The sequence below is a fragment of the Chaetura pelagica genome, unplaced genomic scaffold (assembly GCF_000747805.2).
Source record: "Chaetura pelagica isolate M959 unplaced genomic scaffold, ChaPel_1.0 scaffold197, whole genome shotgun sequence".
NCBI classification, from domain to species: domain Eukaryota; kingdom Metazoa; phylum Chordata; class Aves; order Apodiformes; family Apodidae; genus Chaetura; species Chaetura pelagica.
The window spans coordinates 261,975-286,086 of NW_009953959.1; the positions used below are offsets into that span (position 1 = coordinate 261,975).

At 39.3% G+C, this 24,112-nt stretch overlaps 2 protein-coding genes across 2 annotated transcripts; one reads left to right on the forward strand and one right to left on the reverse strand.

The window, feature by feature from the left end:
* The first annotated feature begins 202 nt into the window (after positions 1-202).
* CCNC (cyclin C) lies at positions 203-16,803 on the forward strand. Its single transcript, XM_010001905.1, has 11 exons — positions 203-303; positions 3,963-4,047; positions 4,291-4,360; positions 5,820-5,871; positions 8,433-8,488; positions 9,795-9,830; positions 11,590-11,681; positions 12,378-12,445; positions 12,717-12,796; positions 14,790-14,908; positions 15,543-16,803. The coding sequence occupies exons 3-11, from the start codon at positions 4,322-4,324 to the stop codon at positions 15,595-15,597; spliced, it is 597 nt and encodes a 198-aa protein (XP_010000207.1). The 5' UTR covers positions 203-303; positions 3,963-4,047; positions 4,291-4,321; the 3' UTR covers positions 15,598-16,803.
* Positions 16,804-20,424: 3,621 nt separating this feature from the next.
* Positions 20,425-23,012, reverse strand: TSTD3 (thiosulfate sulfurtransferase (rhodanese)-like domain containing 3). The gene is made up of 4 exons (XM_010001908.1): positions 22,958-23,012; positions 22,118-22,279; positions 21,770-21,929; positions 20,425-20,488 (listed from the first exon to the last, which is right to left on the reverse strand). The coding sequence occupies exons 1-4, from the start codon at positions 23,010-23,012 to the stop codon at positions 20,425-20,427; spliced, it is 441 nt and encodes a 146-aa protein (XP_010000210.1).
* Between the last annotated feature and the right edge of the window lie 1,100 nt (positions 23,013-24,112).

Genomic DNA, 24,112 nt, shown 5'->3' on the forward strand with positions numbered 1-24,112 from the left:
GCTGCCCTCGCCCTCCATCCCGGCTGCCCTGGCCCCCCAGCCTGGCTGCCCTGGCCCCAGGGCCCGGCTGCCCTCACCCCCCGGCCCGGCTCCTTCCGTGCCCATACTTCGGATAAAAGACCCTTTCCTACACTCTCCCTTCTCTTTCATCCTGAGGAAGAGTTGCCGAAATTATTTTTTCCCCTCTTCCTTTTAGTCTACAATGGATTTTGGATAAACAAGATCTGTTGAAGGAGCGCCAGAAAGACTTGAAATTTCTGACCGAGGAGGAATATTGGAAGCTGCAGATATTTTTTACTAATGGTAAAGCTGCTTTGCTTATTTTTTATTATTATTATTTTTTACATTTCAGCCATAAAAGCCTGTGCAAGTTGGAATTGCATAGAGAATGAAATGTTTTACGTTATGGTGTTAGTTGTGCTCTCACAACCTCTTCTAACAAAGAACTGGGATGCCAGTAATGTTGTCTTTCATCAGTTGCACTAACACAGGCAAATTAGCTGCATACATAATGTTTTAAGTAGTTATGGGGCAAAACATAGTACATTTTTGTATTTTCAAGAGGTTGTTACCAAAAACATCAGGAGAAGCAAGCAGAAGCTGCTAAGCTGGGGTGTGAAAGGCTTAGTGTCAAGTGTTAATAATACTCAAACTGGGCATTTCGTGGGCTCCTGTTTTATATCATCTGTCCAGCCCTAGTAAACAGCAAAGCTTGGGAACTTGTTATTTATGTTCATTTATGTTCTTTGAAACCTGCACCACAGCCTGTGCCTTGCCATGTGACTGGTTCCCCAGCACCGTGTGGCTCTTAAATTGTCTTCAAGTTTCTGAGAGCTGTTGGCAGGCAGCTTATTCTCCCCAAGGGTCTGGAACTTGTCTGTGAAGTTACCTAAGGCCTACTTCAGTCTTCAAAGCATTTGACCCATCTGAATGGCTGCACTGGAGCGTATCACATTACGCAGGCACTTAAGCTCTTTCCTTTGCAATTGTTCAGCATTAAAAAAAAAATACCTCCTCAAGTAAAAGTGATATTGCTAAGTAGTAATTTGTTTGCACACAGGTCTTTAAATATTTTTCCCAGCCATCCTTTTAATGTACAGAATACTTAGTTTTTCAGCTATCTGGCCAGAAGGGCTTGAGACAGAGAAGTTAAGTGACTTTCCTAAGGCTACTGGAAGATCTTATGTCAGTGCTGGAAATATATCTGTCAAAGATACTTCCCCAGCTTCTGTCTTAGCCTAGCTATTTTTATAATAATTGTGTATGCTGCAAATCTGATTGCTGGGGATACATCTGTGTTACTGCTTACATGGCACAAGGAAGTCAAGCTAGCCATGTTTTACCTCCCTGATCAATTCCTGAAGCTCCGTAATGCAAAAAAGAAAACGAGGCACTGATATTTCTGAAGCTGTATTTATAAGGTGATTTTCACTAGTATTCATTTGAATCGTGCAACATGCTTTTTAAAATGTTTCTCTGCAGTGTTTTTCTTGAGTAAACAAAGACTTACAAAGTGGACAAGGTGGTTTCAGTTGGCGACTCTCGAGCTCCTTTTCCCTGATGCTCCTTGCTCAACCTGAAGGCACAGCAGCAGCTGGAGAGGGGCTCTGCCAGCATCTCCCATGTGTGCCTACAAGCACAACTTACCCTGGGGCAGAGAGTGGTGCTGGGCACCCATCCCTTCTGTAGCAAAGAGAGGCATCTTCATGGGGAGGACAGTCAGGGGCTGCTCTATCCAGATGGGAGCTCAGGCAGAGGATGCCATGTTCAAGCCCCTGGTATGTGTTATATCATCACCTGCCTCTGAATCAGGACCCTGCTTTGGGCTTATAGAGCCTCTCCCACCTCCTGCATCACCTGGGTAGGGATATGAGTCTTGGCCATGGCTTGTCACATTCATTATGTGTCTGCCCAGGAGATGGATGTTCCCTAAAGCAACCAAAACATTACCTGGAGAGACAGTTTCCTGCTGCTTTCTCATTGAAAAACAAGTGCAATAGATCACAGGCTGATTTTATGGCCATGCACAGCTACTCAGAATGTTAATACTGTAGAGAAGGAAGACTGTCATCTTCTAAAATAGGATGTTGATTTCTCTCTTTGAAATGCCAGGTCTTAATAGACTTCTTGGTTGCAAAGTGCATTAATTCCTTTCCCTTTCTAGTTTAGGGCAGAAGCTGTAATGTTTGTGTTACAGGCTACTCAAGACATTAAAAATTAAAACAATCTTTTTTTAAAAAAAAAAAAAAAAAGCCAATGAAACCACTTATTTTATAAAGGAATAATCCAGTGGTTTCCTTAAAAATATTTAAAAAATTAATTACAAGTATTGGACTTTTTCCCAGCATGTACAAGCTTCCATTTCATTAAGTCTCTCTAGGCTCTTGTCCATTTTTTTCCCTAAACCACACTTCTCTGACAGCAGATGGCCTAACCATTTCTGAAAATCCCATGGGAGTGAGAAACATATTTGGAGAATTCTGTTCAGCTTAATCTTTGGATTTTTCTAATGCCCTAGCAGTAAGACAGCTTTGTAGCCCCATGGTCAAATCAAAGGAAAAAATCCTTTCAAACCTTCCAAGATACACTGATAAATATTCTAATATTTGTACAAATGTTACATACTGAGTTTAACCTCTTTTCTAGCAGTATTGCTTGTCCTACTGTCACTGGTAAGCTAGTCTCAATTTGATATTCTTGTTTTTAGGAAGAGAGATATGACATGGACAGGGTCTTTATGTTGCTTTGGGGAATTCTAGTGGGTGACAATTAGTTACGTATTTCTGCAGGGAAAAAAAAAGGTTGCCAATTGTCAGTGCTGTTTGGAGTGGTTTTCTTCTCCTACATTCAACCCTCTTCTAGCCAACAATGTCCTTGGTATTTTCATGTTCTAAAGTTCTGTGATGTTCAGTAAAAGTATACCCTGACTGTTCCCTAGGGATACAGGGATAAGAGCTTGAGGAAAGAAATCTGAACTCATGCTTAAGTAGAGACTAAGACTTCAGTGCTGACTAGTAACAAATAGTTTGCTTTTCCTGTCAGTGGTCACTGTCTTGATCTTGCTTTGCATATTTTAAATATAAATTTAACTGTATTTTAAATATAAATTTAAGTTTATTTTAAATATATATTTAAGTGTATTTTAAATGAGCAGTTTGGACATTTCTGGTGAGGGAGGGGAAAAAAGAAGAGAGTCTTAACACAGCCAAGCCCTGCTCTAAATAGAAGCCGTGGAGAAGTATGGGAAAAATAGCAAGCAGCAACCTTATGTTTCACTCTGCCATTCTCTATATCTGACCCCTGCTCTTAATCCCAGCTTGATGCATCTGATTTGCTTGGCACCTTTCCTTTGCCTGGGAGGCCAAACAAGAGCTACCTGCACAGATGACACCAGGGTTGTTTCTTGGCCAACTGGCAGAAGACCACTGTGATGGAGCAGCTGACTGCATCCTCTGGTCTCCCACCCCCTCTCCCTAGACTGAATATGTAATTTTTTTAACACCTGCTGCCTCTGCCAAATGCAATGACCATGTTTGTGTTGGCAGCTTTACTTGTTTTAAAAAACACACAACACATGCATTTTGCATAGCACTGAAAAGGCATAGACTTAGGTTGTAAGTATTTGAATTTGTTTTGCTCTAAAATGGAATACCCAAGCTCTACCCTTCTGAGATGTGTGTTGCCATCTTCTTAAAGGTCACGCTCACTTTGTACACCGTGAAGTCGAGTTACATTTCCCTTTTTAAAGGTGTCCTCAAGTCAGGATGCAGTGCTGATTCTTCACCTGTAGGTTTACAGCAACATTTTGTGTCCCCAGAGGGCTGTATCTGAACTAAGGGAGAAGACTGTGCTGCTGCTCCTTAGAATTCCCAGCACTAGTCCTGTTTTGAGATCCTTTGCTAATTGGTGTCAGATTGTTGTAAAAACTCAACTCAAGCTTTTGTTCATTTTTTTTTTTTAAGTTATCCAGGCTTTAGGTGAACATCTTAAATTAAGACAACAAGTTATTGCCACTGCTACAGTCTACTTCAAGAGATTCTATGCCAGGTAGGACTGTTTACTATGATGGTATGAGAATAAAACATTTGATAGGCACATTTTGGTAGCCCTTTTAAAATGCAGTTCTGTATTAAAAACAGTGCCACTTTTGTTTTCTGGATGGTGTAAAGCTTTTGTGCTAATAAAGTTAACGTAAGCTTTGCTTTTTCAAAAGGAAGTGTGGTGCTCTTAATAGATTAATCGTTCTACGTGTATGAAACAACATATTATAATTTTGTTATAACATTTCAGATATTCCCTAAAAAGTATAGATCCAGTATTAATGGCTCCTACGTGTGTGTTTTTGGCATCCAAAGTAGAGGTATGAAGTATTACAATTTTTTAATGTAAAAATATGTGATGTATGAGAGAGAGAAAACGTTTAAGACTTTTAAAATTTTTGTCATTCTTCATGCTTTGGGGTTTGAAACCTTCTCTTTTTTATATGGATTTCTATAGCAATTTAAGAAAAGGAGATGGAGAAGGCCTTCAAACATGTTATTTAGTATTTGGTCTTTCACAATTTCATCTGAGTTACTAACCCTGAAGGACCTCTGAAAATTGGAAAGCATTTTAAATGCCTGTTGCACTGTGATACAGTGTTTACATATTTACATACACTATCTCTTAAATTGTGCAGTGTGGCCTTTCTGGTGTCTTTTTCCTTATTTATGTTTACTCAAACTTTAAAACATAATTTAAAAATTTCTCCTAATTACCCTTTTCCCTTTCATATAGTGAGGGATCCTCAGAGTTTACCACACTTTCATTACTTGAATTAAAAGTATGTTGTAGCTCGTATGGTGTCTTTGAGAATTAGGTGTAGTGGTGAGAAAGCTCCATGCCTTTACCTTGAGAAGTCCACTTTAAATGTGGCCAAGAGTTAGCAGCAGCTGGGTGCTGCCCTTAGTCCTCTGTAATGCAAGACATGTTTCAGCTGTTTGAGAAGTGTCACAACTTGGCTGGTTTGTGATATGTCAGCACTGAGGAGTTGTGCAGGAGGAACTCCAGGACCTAGCAGCTGGTAGCAGCAGTCCTACTAAACCAGTGTTTACACACGATACTGTTGCCTGTACAAAAGCTGTGACACATTCCAGTGTTTGGCAGAGATGAAGGAAAGGAGAAAAATGCAAAATATTGGAGCAAGTGTTTTTTAACAGCCTGTTAATTAAGCCTATAGGGAAGTGTAAATGTAGAGTGTACGTACACCAATTTACCTTATATACCAATTACTAGAGGTCAGTGCAGCCTTCTTTACTCTGTGGCTTCTGCAATTCCAGAGGGCAGCTGCAGTGGTAATGGTTGTGCTATGCACTTCTCTGAAGGAATATTTTATATGGAGAAATTTTTCAGCTTTCTGACTGTCTCAGCTGAAGAGCTTAAGGCTTTGTGGAAACATAAAGAAAAAGGATAGTTAATGACAGGTTTCTAAAAGCAGTTTTCTCTCCAAGCGGGTTAAAGAAAAACAACTTACCTTGTTGAAACCCTCTATTTCTATTTTACATGTAGTTTTAGCCAACTAAGCTTTAGTACCTTTCAGAAATGTTTACTGTCCCTCATAACTCAAATAGCAGAGTATCTAATAAATAAAAACCCTCTTTACCTACAGTCCTTTCAATTACTCTGTTCACCTTAAGAAAAAGAAAAGGAAAGAAAAAGGGGTGGGGGAAAAATACAGCATAAAGAAGCCTAGTTTAGTAAGAAGCCATTATTTTAATTTAATAACACTGAGTATATGGTATTTCAGGTGTTTCACCTCATTTACCATTCTTTTTCTTCAGGAATTTGGTGTTGTTTCAAATACAAGGTTGATTTCTGCTGCTACTTCTGTATGTAAGTATAAGTGATTTTTATTCTGTTGTAGTTAGGTGTCTCTGTAGGGACATAGAGGCTTTTGTTGTGGTTTTATGTTTGTTTTTGAAAGGTAGCCTTTTACCAAGTCATGGAGGGCTTGCATGTTGACTGCTGGAAGCCAGTTAAAGCTATACAGAATAAATAATAACTTCTGGTTTTAAAGATGGAAACAGAAGAGTTCTTCCTCTATTAGTTTTGGTTGATTCTGGTTGGAACTTATGCAAAGCATAAATGAAAACAAAGGAATAAACCATTGAGGTTTACAAACAGTCTTGAGTAGTAAAGTTATTTCTGAACTACTCAAAAATAGAACTGGAAACTTAGGGCTTTATTTGTCTGATTTATAGCACGTATACTTCCAAGGAAGTACCTGCTTTCAGAATTGTTGGTAGGCTCTGTACCTCCTCGTTTTTTAATCCTTTATTCCCATCATAAAATTAGTCTCTGCACATGGTGTTTATTTCTAAAAATATGTCTTATAACCTACATATTATTCACAAATAAATGCAATAAAATTGCACTGTAGCTACTTCCTTCTCTTATCTTTCACACCTGCCTTAGACTTCTCAGTAACTTGCATCTCATCCAATAAGGTCTTAAAGTGATGACTTCCTTAACTGAATGCTATAGTTTGACTCAGGAGGTCCAGCTGCTCTCAGTGGGCAATTTCTGGCTGTGCTCTTCAGAATGTAGGTCAATGCTTTCAAAATCCCTCTTAGCTTCTGAGGGGACAGGTGACTGGCTGCATCTGTAGCCTCCACATGCAGTAAGTGTATGGGGCCATGAGGCTGGCTGTGTGACAGACAGTTCCACCACCAGGAACTGAAATGCATTTCAGTGCCAGCCTGACCAAGGCCAGTACTGGATTTAGCAATAAGCTGCTATTTTTGCAGCAGTAGCATCTCAAAGCACGTCTCTGTGGCAATTTTGATGCATATGTGAGGAAGTTGGATTCTGATAAATATGCAGTAGTTGATTTTGTTTGGACTTCTACAGTGGAGCTGTGCTATTTCTGAAAATGTCAAATCTTAGATTCCCACTGAAGATTTTCCCCGTGGTTCTTCCTTCAGATCTAGAATCCCTGCTCTGATAAGTGTTCTGCATTTCATGGGAGCAGGGACAAAAAGCAACAGGCTTTTTCCTAGTGTTGAAGTGTCTTTTATTCTACCTGCTCTTCCTTTACCAGTGTTGCTTCAGCAGCACACAGCAATTTTTTTTTGAGATCTTCATACAAAAGGAGAAAGAAGATGAGGTAAAAAAGAAGAGACAGGTGAAGGGAGCTAACAGACTGATAGCAGTGGTTGGTTGAAAAGGTTTGTTTGCTTTCAATTAGGTAGAAACATGAAGATAGTAACACATGCTTCCTTTGTAAGGAGGATAATCTCTTCTCAATCTTGAAATAATTAACATTTCCAACAGTAGCCTAGTCTTACTGTCCTACTGTACATTTTCTGGCAAAGCTGACCACGGGTGTAAACATTGACATCTTCTGTCTGGAGGACTGATGCTACCTTTTCATAAGTTATTTAATAATTTACTGAGTGTCATTTAATATAGGGATTACTGTGCACTTCTAGGCTTTAAAATATTACCTGTTTTCTTCTGTGTATTTGGACTTCAAATAGATTTAGAAGTATTTATTTGTACAGATCTCAAACCCACATCCTCAAGTGTACTTAAGTTTCTCTTTGCTCAGCATTCTGTTATCAGATCATTCTGGTTTTGCCACTTAACATCCTTCTTAACAGTGCACTAGTTGTTCCTATTCTTGTAAAATGCATAAGGATAGTTAGGTATCTAAATCAGAGGTCAATATAAACTAGAAAACTCAGTATCTATTCAGACATTCTCTTGGAGGCAGGAGTATCTTCAGTCATATCATATGCCTAAGTATAGACATGTTTACATGGGAAACTCAAGGAGAGAAGCACCCTTGAAAGGTGTCCAGTGCCTAGGACATTTCTCTGTGGGGTGGTGAATTGGCTTCTTGCTTTGCATTTCAGCCTGGGTTTTGCATATCCAAAGTCTTTGCATTGTGGACATACAAGATCTCTTGGCTGGGCTCCCTCATCCTCAACCCTTGTCCTGGCTTTTCTGTAACTTCAGTACGTGGTTTAAACTCTTGCATGTTGAATGATAAAGCCCATCTAAAAATTCACAGGTGAAGGTTCCAGTTGAATTTAGTCTTGGAACTGAGATCCTGAAGAGGCCACAAGATTTAGAGTGATGTCAATAGGTAGATAACTCTCTGAATAACAACTTGTGGCAAGTTGGTAGTTAAGCAGGAGATCTAATGGTGTCCAAAGCAGCAGGCAAGTGTCTGGCTGAATCTTTGTGAAAATCTGGGTTTCAAGTGTATTTCTCTTCCCCTTTCAGGATCTTGGAGTTTTACCACTTTTCTCTTTCGAATACAAACATTTTGTGCTGCAAGCATTTGTGCTATCAGATGGATTTGAAGAGCTCTGTACAGATGAATTAATAGAAAGGGAGAGAAGTATTAATGTTGCCATTTTTAACATACTGATTTCTCTTTACTGCAGTGAAAACTAGGTTTTCGTATGCCTTTCCAAAGGAGTTTCCTTATAGGATGAACCATGTAAGTATGCTATTCAAAATATAACTTGATCAAATAAATTAAAAGACAAATAATTGATAGGAAAAAAACCCTGTCTTTTACATTTTAAGAGAGAAATATTTTCATGGTCATATGTCAGGGTGCTCATAATTTTGGATAGATTGTCAGGAAGGTTGTTTTGAAAAGTAATAATCCTTCTGTAACCTCCATTCCTTAAATTGTTGAAAAGCTGTAAAGAGAGGTGAAGTGACTGAGTGACTAAAAAAGCAGTCTTTATGTAGTATGATGATAAGAGATTTAGCTTGGTTGGGTTTTGTTTTGTGTTCTTTTTTCTTGTATGTTCTTGTTTACAAGTATATTGCTTCAGGGAAGGTAAATAGCCTTTGCACCTGGGATGCTTCCAAGCTTGCACAAAGGAGCAGTTGGCTTAGAGAAAGCATTTTTTTGTCTGTAAAATGTAATGGCTTTTGAAAAATATTTTAATATTTAGAATTTAGATTCACTAGTGGTTTCCAGGCATTGTCAATCACAATGCTGAGAAAATTTGTTGTTTTTCTTGAAATCAGCTTTGACCTGTGATGTAGTATTTGAAAAGTTCTATTTGTAGTATTTTGAAAGGTCTGTTTTTAGATCAAGTACTACTTTTTTGCTTGTGTGCTTTTCACCCAATCTAGAAAGCCAAATGATACATCAGAATATAAAAATATCTAAGACCCTTCAATAAAGCTGTACTGCTGTTTTGCAGATAAAGGCAAATGGAAGTATTTTGGAGTACTGCTTTCCTAGAGTTCAGGCTGTCCAGTCTTTTCCTTTGTATCATTAACACATCACTGTCTTTATGGAAAATGAGCACTGATTTTATTGCTACAATTGGACAGAATATTTCATATTAAATTACAGCTGAAAATACATTAAAAGGCCATTTGGCATGTTAGTGGTCTGCTGAAGAGGCTCTAAGTCTACAAAATACTTCTCTAGCTGTTAAGTGCTTATACACTTATACACTTGATAACAATTTGCTGCTGCCAGGTTTTGAAACAAATCAGACAGGTACTGCCAATGAAATAATCTTTCATGGTAAACTTAATCCAAAGTGTTGAAATGCCTTGTTGCTATGGCTGGAGTTAAGTCATAATCGTGGGAAGGCAACAGCTAATAATAGTTTGATTTCTGTTTGGTTTTGTGGTTTCAGATAAAACCTAAGTGGGACTGCTGGAAATATATGTTGAGAATTTCTGTGCACTCATGATGTTAAACTGGATGCCAGTTAATTCTTTCTGCTGTCTGAAACATGCTGCTTTTTAATTGTGATTTTACCTCTTTGCAGATACTAGAATGTGAATTCTATCTCTTAGAATTAATGGTAGGTGGTTATTTTTTTTTTTTTAACTGTTGCCCCAGTTTACTTTTACTGTTGAATATTTTAAATTTTGTGCTATGAAACACACTTTATGCTAGCTGCATTTTTTTTTTTCTTTTTTTCCCCACTGTAATTTTAGGTTGATGTCCATGCAGGTCTAACATTTACGTTTAATGTAAAAGAGAATGCTGTAATTACTGTGCTGTTGTCTAGTCTGAGTGAGGGCATTCTCATCTCCTTGCATTGAAGGTGGACTTCTCAACAGAAAGAATGCAGATTGCAGGAGCAGTAAGGGCAGGAAGTGTATATGGCTCTGCATCCAAGTGGTTAGAGCACTACTGGGAAGGGTAAAGTGTAAGTTCTGTTGCCAGAACTGCTTTTGTTTTTCAGATAAAGGTAATTTTATATAAATCCTGATGCAGAGACTAAGATGTCAGTGTCCTTATTCCCCCAGATGAAGGGCCAGTCAAGAGCATAAAGAGTTGTATTATTTCTGTGCCCTCTTCTTCTTCTTACCTGGAAGAACCTCGAACTAGACAACATTCCAGCTTCAGCTGAAGGTGTAGGTAGTATTCTGCTCAGGCTAGCCTGTAATCTGATAATTAGAATAATCTTTTAGAGTTGAGGTGTGGGTTTGAATCCTGTGAGGAAAGAACTGAATTCAGGGCCTCCCATTTTCTAAAATGGTGCTGTAACTACCAGGCTGTTGGATGAAAGGAGCCCAATGTGACATTTTCTTCCAGGCACTCTCAAAGAAAGGAGCTGTGCCTGTTTTTTTGTAAGGGTGGTTCTCCCATTGCTGTGTTTTCTAGGGCAGCTGAAAGGATGCAGCCCAGGCTTCTTGTGGGGCTTAGGCAAAGTTGTGTGTAATTTCTGCATTTTGGTTGGACTAGGATGGGTTAGGCACTGAGCTTGCTGTACTGGAGTTGTTCTGCTCAAGCGCAGAGAAGAAAAGAGAAACCAGGAAGGAGCCTAGTGAGTTGGGCAGCAATGGAGAAAGGATATGTCTTGGGAACAGAGCACAGAGGAGGTTGGGTCAAAGTTTTTAACCCCTTTGTAGATACCCAGTTTAGATTTAGTCCTTGAAACCTCTGCTATGCATGGCATTAAGTCCTTAGTTTTGTATACAGGAATTTTATCACAACTAACTGCATTTACAGAAAGTTACATTTTGGGGATTAACTTATTTTTCCAGCCCACTGTATAATATATAGGATGTAGGTAATAACTGTGTCTCACTTCAGTGTTCAGCACATGTAACATAATGTGGCTTCTCCCTGTAGCCTCCAAGCAGTTGCCTGCTTTTTCAAGAGGGTTATTCCTTCTTGTTTACACCAACCTGGGCCTGAAAAGAGGGGATTTTGAGAGCAGTGGATTTTGAAATTTTCTTTCTCTCTTTCCAAACTAGTGTCAATTATTTTGACATGCTTTCCATGTATGGTAATTAGTGACAGACTGTTTTCTGGCAGTCTTTTGTATTTCCAAGAGGGAATTACGGGTTTGTAAGCAAATGAGGTTTCAGTGTGCTGCAGATGTGGCTTTCTGTGTCTCTTAGGGGAAGAACATTGACAGGCTGGCAACCATGCAATGTAATGGTATTCTAGAGAGAGCACTGCCCTCATTAGAGCAGGGCTAGGTGTCAGAATGCTACTTAAAAAAAAAATAAAACAGTAATTGACTTGTAAACCAAATGCTTTCAACATGAAGTGACATGACATTCTGCATTTTAATCTAACTCTTGTCCTGCTGACATTTTTCCTAGGACTGCTGTTTGATAGTATATCATCCTTATAGACCTTTGCTTCAATATGTGCAAGATATGGGCCAAGAAGACATGCTGCTACCTCTTGCATGGTAATAAAGACAATGATTAACAGCAAGAAAGCCAGTGTTTAACAGTCATGCTTCAAAGTTGGTTGAGGCATGCTTAGCCATATTTGAATACAAAGGGTGCCCTAGCTAATCTGTCCCTGACTTAGTTTATTCTCTGTTTAACCCTGTAATGATATTACTTTGCAGTGATCTATTTTTTATTTTTAGACTAGCTGTAATAACACAGGTTTTACACTACTGAGTGGTGACTATGAGTAGAAGTAATCTTTTTGTATTAATATCATCTTTCTGTTGTATTTAGTGATAGGAGGTAGCTAAAAACCCCTATATATTGCTTCTGTGTTAGCAAGAGATCTTATTCTTTTAACTGTTTCTCAAATACAACAAGGTAATAAAAATATTACCTTTCTGCTTGCCCTTACTTACCTGTGAAACAGGGACAATTATTTTATGGTATATGTCAACACTCTCTGCAGAATGACATTTATGAGGCCATAATACAGTGCCTCCAAATCAACTTCTGCTATGACTACAAGGAAAAAAATGAAAGGCTTAAAGATAATTTTTACATGGGAAGAGATTTCTACCCTTGCTGTTTTGCCCTGCAGCCTCACTGTTTCTACCATCTGGAAGACTGACAAAATATTTATAAACTGACAGCAGTTTTTGAAGTCATATAATCTGAAGGATGATACTCACAAGTTCTTTTTTGCACAGGAGGATAGTGAATGACACATATAGAACTGATCTTTGTCTGCTGTACCCTCCTTTCATGATAGCTCTAGGTAAGTAACACAAGTAATGCCACTTGTTTAAATTATTCTGTGCCCTGTCCCAGCAACAAGCATTCCTTTGAGTGCCCTCATAAGATGCTTCAGTACTTTCTTACAGCACTGGCAGTTGTAGCCTTGCAACTTAAAAGGTCTCGGAGAAAAATCAGATCATTAATCCTGAGTTTTCTCTGTTGAACTGTGCAGTGTTGATAAAAACCAGAATGTTTCTAACTTTGTCCAAAGTTGATCTTTGTTCACTGTCCATGTCACCTGGTCTTTGCAGCTTGCCTACACGTGGCCTGTGTTGTCCAGCAGAAGGATGCAAGGCAGTGGTTTGCTGAGCTCTCTGTTGATATGGAAAAGGTAACTAGTTTTTTCCTCCTGCCACCAGTTATGGACAGACCAGAAGTAGTAGTCATGGTTATAAAACTGCTGCCTTACCTGTCTGCAGTACTGATTTGAACTTGATTCAGTGATCATATGTTAGGTGCTGTTGAAATTAGGTAGATTTCTCAGGGAGGGAGACAATGCCAGGTCATTCAGTTGTAAAATTGTAGTCATTTTGGTTGGAAAAGACCTTTTAAGATCATTGAGTCCAACCGTTATCACCCTACTCTGAAAGTCAAGACAGAACCATTGTATAACAGCAGAGTGTTGCTGGTGTTGCCATTTTTCAGGTGGCACCAATACCTTTTGCATTTTTTTCCAGAAAAAGAATTCTGAGTGTTCTTCCTCATTCAAGATTGCCAGCATGAGTTTGACTTTTAAATTCTGCTGCATGTGATTTTCTGATTTGCCTTTCAGCATCATGCCTACATACTGCTCTCATTTTCTCCCTATATATAATATAGCAGAGTGGAAAACATTCTTGTCACTTTCAGGGTGATCAGGACCATGTTGAACAGGGAGACGCCAAGATCATTCACCTGAGCTCCCTGCTGTTGCAAATCCCATGCCAAATTATCTCCTTCATGAATTTTTCAGGTTCCAGGGTGCAGTTGTTATCATCCATGTTCTTCCATGTTCTTCATTCTCACTGGTTTCTTTTACTTTTTTTTTCCCCCTTATTTTTGGTTGACTTCTTTCACTTTTTTTAGCTTCAACAAGCAAGCCAAGCCAAACTAGTACTCAGGATACTCCTTCTCACACAGTTTCACTCTGCTCATGTTTTTCAGTCTTACCTTTTTGAAACTGAGTGTCCAGAATTGAACAGTGTGTTACAGAGGAGACCTGCCATAGCCCTCTGTGCCCTCTTTGTTGTCCTTTATCCCACTGATGGTATCCTGCCATTGTATTTGTATTCCAAGATTCAACTTCACATTTAAGCACAGTGTGGGTGCTCTGCTTCATCAAGAGTTCTGGGAGTTATGGTGTCATGCATGTAAAAGCAGGGGATAATAAATTTGTAGTAGAGGAGAACCAACCTGTATTTGACAGATGAGCTTGATACTGAACATGTTGGGATGTTTTCATGTCCTGGTTCTCCTACCAGTGATCCAATTTAAGCTTGATTTTTTTAACATAAGCACCATGGACCTCTTAGCCAACTATGACTTAAATTTCAAAGATATGTGTTGGTCTAGCACTTAATCAAAGTTCATATATTAAAAAGAAAAAATAAGTCTACCTTTTTAATTTAGCGAATGGTGAAACAAATTACAAGCCAAACACTATCCACATTTTATGCAGGATATTGCAATAGAAATTGAATAGGAGATGAGGGTAGCTGAGGTGCAGGACATAGAAAACATCCAAACTGGTAGAGACTGCTTATGCTTCCAGAAGTGAAATATGAAACTTCAATATATATATAATAAGAATATAATATAATATATTTATATAGTAAAAAGAACAAGAATGATAGAAAAAGTATTTAGACACTTAGTGATTATTTATTTCTTGGAGGAAAGGGATTCAGACCAATGTTTTGTAGTTGGGGCCTTTTTTTCTTAGACTGTGCCTCTGATGTGTACAGAATATTGATAATCATCAGTTACTGTATTTCTAATCCATGGTGATCTAGCTGCAGTTGTGCTGGCAGGAGTTCATGCTTTCCCAGTAACATGGGTAGAAGCTAATAAAAAGCTACTGAGCTTACAGAGAAGTGGTACATACAGTTGAATGGGAAAGAAAGGATTCTGTTCAGGCTTTCATTAGCAACTAAATAAAAAAACAAATTATAGATGTGGTTGACTGCCAGACCAGATAGAATGTGACACAGCTCTGTTTATGATATGAAAACTGCTGCTTAATTTTGGTTCAGGACATGTTTAATTAATTACACACTTAAACTGACTGTGACTAAGATAAAATCACGATTGTGTCTGACCTTGGGATCTCTTTTCTTTCTAACCAGATTTTAGAAATAATCAGGGTTATTCTGAAGCTGTATGAGCAGTGGAAGAATTTTGATGAGAGGAAAGAGATGGCTACCATTCTCAGTAAAATGCCTAAACCAAAACCACCTCCAAACAGGTACTGTACTTCTTTAATACACTTTTCATATGAAAAAACTGGACTACTATCTTAAGAAGGAGCCAGTGTTTAATTTGAGATATAGCCTGTTTTTTCAGTGCAGACTTTTCTATTAGCAATGACTAGTCTGCTAATTCAGGAGCCAGTGAGAAGCAGAACGTTAATTGCTTTATGGAGAGTGGGAATGTGATCAATACAGCTTAGCAAAGTGAGGAGCCATGGTGTGAGGCTGGGCCAGACTGAAACGGGGTCTGTTGGATGTCCCATGTCATTCCTGTGATTAAATATCACTGTTGGGAATCTACACGTGCAAATTCTTGTGCACACACATCTCTAATAGGAACTTCAGAGGTAGATTCAAGAGGCCAGTGCATGGGGATATATTGACATTATTATACAATGCACTGAAGTTAGTTGTACATCCTGGAAAAAAAAATAAAAGACCTTTGCATTTTTGTGAAACTGAGCAGAGTATCTTGATCTATTTATGTATATATTGAAGTGTTTTCCATCAAAAGGTTGTTATTACTTTTAGAATACGATATTTTTTAATAATCAAAAAAAGACAAAACTGTAATATGATGCTTCTTTTTGAAGACACATGCTTTTGTTTTTGTTTTTTTCTTCCAAACAGTGAAGGAGAACAGGGTCCAAATGGTAGCCAGAACTCTAGTTATAGCCAATCTTAAGACATTCCAAAGAATTTCTTTATGGACCACTCTGACTCAAGACATCCTGGGATCTTTCCTGTGTTCATGAAGTGGACAGAAGGTTTTGATACCATCTTTGACAAAGAACTTGAAGAATAAATAGCTTGTTTGTATCAAGCATTTGGAAAGCTTTTTCTTTCAAACTGCATCATTTTCTCTGACGCTGGAGCCAATGTACTAAGATTTTTCAGTGTAAGGAATCAAACATTAAACCAAGCTGCAAAAGATTAACACTATCCACTCAAAACAAATAGCTCATTATTGGTTTTTTGTTTGCTTGGAGAAAATTGTAACTTGCCATTGAAGTGAACTATTTTTAAAGCAACAGTAACCTGAAGCTTAAGTGTAACTGTATTAAGGAATTGTGTTGTCTTCATTTTGGTTGTGACTGAAGGGAAATCGTGCACTGTATGTTCAGTCTATTCATTACCTTGAGTTCTGTTGATTTTATAAAAATAAATAAGGGTTCTGCAACAAGTAACACAGCAATCCTTCAGCAACAAAGCCTAGAAGAGCCTGCAAAGAATATTCTTACAGTTTTAATGAAAGCTGCAGGAAAGAAAGTGAATTCCTCTTTTGGATTAGAAACATGCTGTTTTACTCAGTAGATGTACCTGGATGTTTTTGCCATGAAGCACAGTAGCCCAGCTTACCAGAGAAGTGCAATATGTGTAATGATTCTGCAGTTTTCTTCAGCATTTCAAGTGTTAGGAATTAAAACCACCCAACATACTATGATTTCTTTCCAAGTAAATGTACTGTTTGGTACAACTAGAATATTTCACAATCAAAATACAAATCTGGATATTATTGCTATTTTTTATGGTGAATTTTATTTGTACAAAAGGTAGACACTATTAGTGTGGATTTTTGTGGTTCATCAGAGAGTTTATTTAAGAGGATCAAGCTTTAGGTGAGCTTCATACTGGCTAATTTTAATTGTCATGTTAGGAGCAACTCTGTAGAATAATTGAAATGGGATTCCTTGGTGCTGGAGAAAATGAGATTCCTTCCAACAGAAGGGCCATATCCTGTGTTCCTTACTCAAGCAGAGATCCCACTGAAGTCAGGAATTGGCCTAAACTGAACTACTTGGTTTTTAGATGACTTTGTGCTAATTAAGTCTGTACTGCCTCATTTTGAAAGATAATGCCAGCTTGCCCAAGAACAGAAATTGAATGTTAAAATAAATGACAGTAACATGGTTCTTTTTTTTTTTCCTATGAAGAAACACATTTCACTAGTCTGAATTATTAGAGGGAAATTGTTGGAAACCCTTGCTCTGTGATGTGTCTTGGTTCAAAAAACGGATCCCTTAAAAAAAAAACACCCAACATTTTTGCAAATACCCATCTTTGTAATTGGCTGGTCATTCAGTGGAATCCAACTGAAGTGTGTTTGTATGTGGCCCGTCAGGCTACAAGCATTTCATTTCTGTTCAGGTTATTTTTGTAAAACATTAGGTAAACAAGCCCAAGCCACTTTGTTGAGCTAGAAAAGAGATACATTCTGGGTGTTTGCTACTTTGTTGCCATATGATCCATACCTTTTATGGCCACCTGATTGACGAAGTGGAATTTGGCTATTTATCTTTGTTTCTTGAAGTCTAAAATGTTCTCTTTGTAATGTGGACTTGGGGAATAGAAATAAACCAGTGCAACTTGACCACTGTGTGGAGTTCTTGAACAGGAACTGTTCTTCAGGTGAACATTAGTCTTCTCACATATACCACATCATCTTCTGAGACAGTTAATCCATTGAAATTAAGGATTTCACTCTATTAATGAAGAATTCTGGTTGGAGTGACTAGAAGTTTTCTTGCTGCTTAAGAGCCTTTGCAGACTTTAGTTCACATGTAAAAACCTAAAGGGCTAAAATATCACGCACTTCTTGATGGTAAAGAGAAGTATCTGAAGTAATTTCCCTACTGGGGAGGTGAGGGTTTTACCAGCTCTGATTCCAGTGTGAACAGTGAAAGGCAGTAAAGTGCAGTTGAAGGAACTGGAGTCAGTGATGACAGTTAAAAAAAGAGATGTAAATTGGAACAACAGGAAATGGAACATAATGTGAATTCAACAACTTTGCTACCAACCAAACAGAAAGAAAAACAAATTACCTTTACTGTGCTTCATTTCAAAGGAGAGAAATGTATAAAAAGGAGGTATCTCATGAAGAGAGGTAGCTGAAAGGCTTCAGAGATGATGTGGTTACAGGTGACAGCCGAGTGTCAAAGTAAACACAAACTATCTTTGCCAAAAATACTTTATGAAAAATCTAAAGGGAAGCAAACTGAACTGGATCAGATGAGTTCTTTAACTCAAAAAAGGTCATTTGAAAAGCAAGTTAAATCCACATCAGGAAGATACAGAGGAAGACACTGAAAGGATCAACTTCAACAGGCTACAAGTAGTTGGAGAAACACCTTGCAAAAAACCTACCAAGACTGATAAAAACAAATGAAAATAAAAAGAGGCAAACAGTGGCTGTCTTGTTAAAAATAAGTGCACAGATCTTCAGCTTGGAAAAGATATCAGAGGTCTAGAAAAATAATGTGTGAAGACTGATGAAGTGAGAACTGTTCATCAGTTCTGGCAGAAGTGGGAGCATCCAATGAAAACAATAGGTGGCAAGTTGAGAAGCAGCCAAGGGAAAGACGTCTTTCCACATGTTTTTGAACAGCAGCCTGCTGTGACTGCCAGGAGTTTGTGTTGAAAATTTAAAAATACCCAATACACACTGACACGATCTGGGGATTGTATCACTTACTCTGTTTTATGCTCTTCCTCAGGTGTTTATTTGTGTCTGCTGCCAAACAGAAAACAATGGGTTAGACAGATCTTGGTGTGACTCAATATAGCTGTTGTTTGTTTTTCCTGGCTATGTAGTTGTGATGTTCCCAACACACTTTACTGTAGCTACAAAAGGCAGCATTGGCCACTTGTGACTTAAGTTGATTAGATCTCCTTGCTTTGTTCATCTGTATACTGAAATTTGGTATCTTGGTTAATGCAACTAGGCATGATTTATTACACATTTAGTGAAATATTTTCAGTGTTTCTCCAATTTTTCTATCCAATCTGACCATAATAATCTAGATCAAAAGGCATCATTAGTCCTGGAGAGGCCTGGCACAAGGCAGCCAACAGTGGGCTTCAGTTGCCCCTTTGACCATGTGCCCACAATGCTGTGAAACTGGTAGCCTAGCTCATGTTAAACTGGCAAAATTAATAGATCCCAGGGTTTGGCTAAATCCAGAAGTGTTGGTGTCTGTTACTCCTTCTGATCCAGTCTGAAAAAAACCTTTAGGAGTAAGATACAGCAAGGTAACACCCAGATTCACCTTGGTATTTTAATCATCTTACTCCCATTGATTCAGTTAAATGAAACCAGTATTTCAGAAATCAGTCTAAATTATGGTTGCTTGGGGTTTTTTAATGTATTGGAAATGAAGTGTAGCAGTAGGAGCACTAAGTCAGTGGTATTTTGAAGAAAAATGCACTCATTAGTTATTCTTACAACAGTTACACTATAGGGTCTCTAACTATTAGTGAAGACAGGAGAACAGAAATCCCTGTAAGACACCACCAGGGCAGCTGTGCCAGATAAGGGAGTTCTCCGGAAACAAATGGCTGCAGAGAGACTGCAGAACTTATTAGAAAGAAAATGGCAGTAAAATCAGTTACTTTTTATTCTCTAGACTTGACGAGGCATATTTTTAGGTCCTCACCATGCAGACTGCACTGTCGGAATGGAAGAGCTGCAGGGTGAGTACACCTTGCCTGTAACACTGATGAAAGCAAACCAGAAATTTTAACTGCTTTTTCATCCTGCAGAGTCCTGAACTTCTGTGTTAGGACTTAAATCTTTTAGAGGCCAAAGCAATGAACCTTTTTTGTGTCCTGGAACTGCTAACAGCATTAAAAAGCAAACAAAAAAATCCTTAAAATCATGACTATGCAAATATAAAGGTGGGGATGGGATGGGTTGTTTAAAATTTAAGACATGCAAATTTATGTACATAAAAGAAGGAAGGGAGTTTAGTAATTTCCTTGGACACCTCAAATTTTTCAGCCTAAAATAATTACATCGCCATAATAGTAACTTCAAATACAGGCAAGTTCTCACTTGATACTGAGCTGCTCAGGGAACAGAAGTTGTTGACTGAATGTTACAGCATTTTGTGCTCAGAAACATCTGTGTATAAAAATGGATATACTTCTAAATTAAAAAATTGCACATCATTTTGCACAGCAAGTATTCTAGCATCAGGTCAGTTCCCTTTTGTATATTCTGATCTGTAGCAAAGTTTTGGCCTTAAAATCAATTAATACAAACCTAAAAATGTGTACTTTGCTTGTAGTCTTTGATAACACAGCAAGTGTTTTAAAACTCTAGGATAATAAATCTCTGCTTAGGGCAGTTACCCCAATTCCATTAGAGTATCTGCAGCTTAAATATTCTAAACAAACTACCCAACACAGTTACTTGAGAAAGAATTTTATTTGTCCTATCACCATTAATTTAAACAGTCATAAACTACATCATACAAAAATCTTAGTCAACATGAGCACTTAGGTTCCCTTCACATACTTTCACACAAAAACACAGACCAAAGTAAACACTGAACAAATTTAATATCATCTGCTCACGTCATAATCTTTAGATACCATTTAAAACAAGCAGTTGATGTGCAGGGCAAAAGAGGAGCAGGCTGTGTCCTGGAAGTGGAATGCACATGGTTTGAATGCTAAAAACCTGCAAACCATCCTGAAGCCCTGATAAGGCAAGGGTTAGGGCAGTCATCTTTCATTTTTTCTCTGGAGGTTCATGTTTTACCCAATCCTCAAAGCCACCAGAATATTGCTGAACTCTGAAAATATGCAAAAGATACAATGTTAGGAAGTATCCTGAAAAAAGTATCTAAGAGAACTTGGGGGGAAAAAAAAACAACCAGCCACAAAAATTGGAGGAAAAAACCCCATACAGAAATTCTCTGCAAATACTCCTGTACCTTAAATGAGGTACTTAAATGAGCCAGGTCGACATGCCTTGGATTCTAACACTGCCTGCTTCAGTGCAGTGTGTTCTGTAACTCTTTTCTTCCAGATGACACAATGCTGGAGATCAAACACCAAGCAAGTAGCAGCAGCTGAAGCAATGGAACAGTGCTGCTGCTTTGTTTAAAAAGAGAAAACGGCCTCATTGCAGCCTGAGATTTAGATGTTGTTGTCTGACACTTCAGATGTCAGTAATAAATAAAGCACACTGATCTTTACTTCCTTGCAAACCTACATGCTCCTAAGCCTGCACAAAACTAAACTGGAACAAAAACCCACCATGCAAAACAATACTCACTATTTCAATTAGCAGCATGAAAAGCAGGTAATGGAGGATGTTTTGCACTTAGTAAACCAATATATTTATAAACCAAAATCGTGGCTCCAAACTTTTGACTAGAATTAGCAAGGATAATCCACTACAGCTCAGCAAAAACATAAGTAAACAGCCAATTTTTAAAATTCTATCTGCAGTCCTCAAGTCCACGAGGCACCTTCTGGCACGGGTGTAACAAAACTGCCAACCAAACACTGCTTTCACTTTCACTCTGACGATTTAATGGTCTTTTTAGCTATTGCCTTCACTGCTTTATCCCTGACAAACAATATAACACTACTGAAAGCAAAGGCATACTTTGGCAACACTGAACTGTACAGGGGGAACTGCAGTTTAACAAAGGATTTGGTTTCATCATTGAATCCAATGTAAGATTGTATTTCTACCAGAGCGAGCTGCTCTCCTCCAATCATCCTGCTCCTCAGGACTGCTGCTCATGAAGCTGTATAAGGAAGCAGCATCTTGAAGAGGGAGCCCTCAGAGGCAGAAGCACCCTTCATAGCAGCATGGTCTTGCAGCAGCTTGTGTCATCTGCAGCACAGGTGCAGAGCTGCCCAGGGTTTGTTTCACAGGGCAATACACCTCACTTTGCTGGAACACCCAATGGCGTCTTTCCAGGTTCAGTGGATGTAACAAGAGGAGATGTCTAACTCAAATGGCTTTGTTCATGTTCCACATTCAATTTTTTACCCTTGCCCACAGAAGCTGTGAACTTCTACTTCCCAGGGGGGGACCATTCCTACACAGAGCAGCTTACCTGCTGAAACCCAAGGACATGGCAAAACCCAGTGCTTGTTTACTTCTTTTTCCTGCCAGGCAGGAGAAAACCACAGGGTCTGACTTGGCTGGCATCTTTTGGTTGTACTGCTCCTTGAACTCTGCTGGGTCCATCTGCAGAGCTTCCACTAATTCACCCACTGGGAAATACGCACACACACACACACACAAAAAGAAGTCTCGTTTACTCTCCCTCCACAGACAGGTCTCCAGTTCCCCTGGAGGAAAGCTGAGGAGCAGAGCACAGCAGCTGTGCAGCACACACGGCCCGGCCTCTGACTCAGACCTGACCCTCAGGCCCAAGGGAACAACCCAAGGTCAAACTTACACGGGATGTTGATGGACGCCGGGATTTTCCCAAACTTCTCGATCTCCCACCTCTCCCGCACATCGATGTGGAGGACGTTGCTCGACTTCAAGTCCTTGAGCTGCTGGGAGGAGAGGCCGGGCGCCCCGCGGGAGCACAGGCCGCGGCCGGCGGCCCCGGGACCTGCCGGAGAGGCGCAGCCCGTTTCCTTTCCTTTCCTTTCCTTTCCTTTCCTTTCCTTTCCTTTCCTTTCCTTTCCTTTCCTTTCCTTTCCTTTCCTTTCCTTTCCTTTCCTTTCCTTTCCTTTCCTTTCCTTTCCTTTCCTTTCCTTTCCTTTCCTTTCCTTTCCTTTCCTTTCCTTTCCTTTCCTTTCCTTTCCTTTCCTTTCCTTTCCTTTCCTTTCCTTTCCTTTCCTTTCCTTTCCTTTCCTTTCCTTTCCTTTCCTTTCCTTTCCTTTCCTTTCCTTTCCTTTCCTTTCCTTTCCTTTCCTTTCCTTTCCTTTCCTTTCCTTTCCTTTCCTTTCCTTTCCTTTCCTTTCCTTTCCTTTCCTTTCCTTTCCTTTCCTTTCCTTTCCTTTCCTTTCCTTTCCTTTCCTTTCCTTTCCTTTCCTTTCCTTTCCTTTCCTTTCCTTTCCTTTCCTTTCCTTTCCTTTCCTTTCCTTTCCTTTCCTTTCCTTTCCTTTCCTTTCCTTTCCTTTCCTTTCCTTTCCTTTCCTTTCCTTTCCTTTCCTTTCCTTTCCTTTCCTTTCCTTTCCTTTCCTTTCCTTTCCTTTCCTTTCCTTTCCTTTCCTTTCCTTTCCTTTCCTTTCCTTTCCTTTCCCCTTTCCTTTCTTCTCCCTAGTGAATCCTTCCGATTTCTGACACGACACCGATGACACTTCCGCACACTCGCACGCGATGAGTTTCCGTCCGGGCATTGCCCTGGTTCAGGGCAGGCCTGGGTTTCAGCAGAGCTGCGAGATGGGTGGATGAGCAGCGGATCTGCCCGCTGACGTGCAGTCATAGAAGGGACCTTAAAGACCTTGTTTCTAACCCCCCGTGGGACACCTTGCACTAGACCAGGTTGCTCAAAGCTCCATCGTGACACTGTTAACTCAGGATGTCCCTTTGGTTTCGGCGCATCCAGCAACTGCTGCTTTGCCAGGTGGGGCAATTCCCGCAGCTGAGACAAGCTGCTGAGGGGCCTTGAAGTACCAAAGGCTGGGAGGCTGAACAGGGTTGAGACATTTTGATGCCAAATTAACTTTAAAGCAATTCCAAAACAACACCTGTTTTAGATCTGAGGAGAAAAGGCTATTTTAGCATTGGCCTGCACTGCCTCCATCCTTGCCACTGTCCCTTCAAAGCCACAGCAGCTGTGGTCCAAGGGTAACAACTACATCCCCAAGTGTAAATACACTTTGGCTTTTAAAGCTGTCAGTCTTCCAACCCCAAGGACTGGTGGGCCAAAACGTGTTGTAAGTGGAGAAATGAGGGTCCCTCTGTTCAATGTGTTTTCAACCAGTACTCTGTGTTTACTGCATACCATTGGAGAGACACTACGTACCAGCAGCTCCAGTCTTTAAAGGCAGGTATGCTGGATCTTCTCTTAGAAGATGCATTCTGAGGAGTGTGTTGTTAAACCTTTAAATACTGAGTTTCCCTTCTCAAAACGAGAACAAAATATTTCTCAGTACTGTAATGTGTGACAAATTGAACCTGGCACATATAACTGGTTCACTAGCTGCCCTTCTGCCAGCCTCTCCATATGGCTGCCTTAACAGGCATTTGCAAATTGTCTCTTTGAAGCAGCATATCTGTATATGTTGAAGTTTTATGCATTTTCCATTTTCAACAAGGTATGGGTAGAAACCACTACTTGAAATTCTCTCAATTTATGTTATATATTGCTATAAGTACCACAAAGTGTGAGAAATGGACTTGCAGCTGCATTTATCATCGCATGTTCTTCATCTTCTCGTGTGGCTGAAGCTTTCATTGATCAGAGAAATGGTTCACAGACCTAGGTTTCCATCAA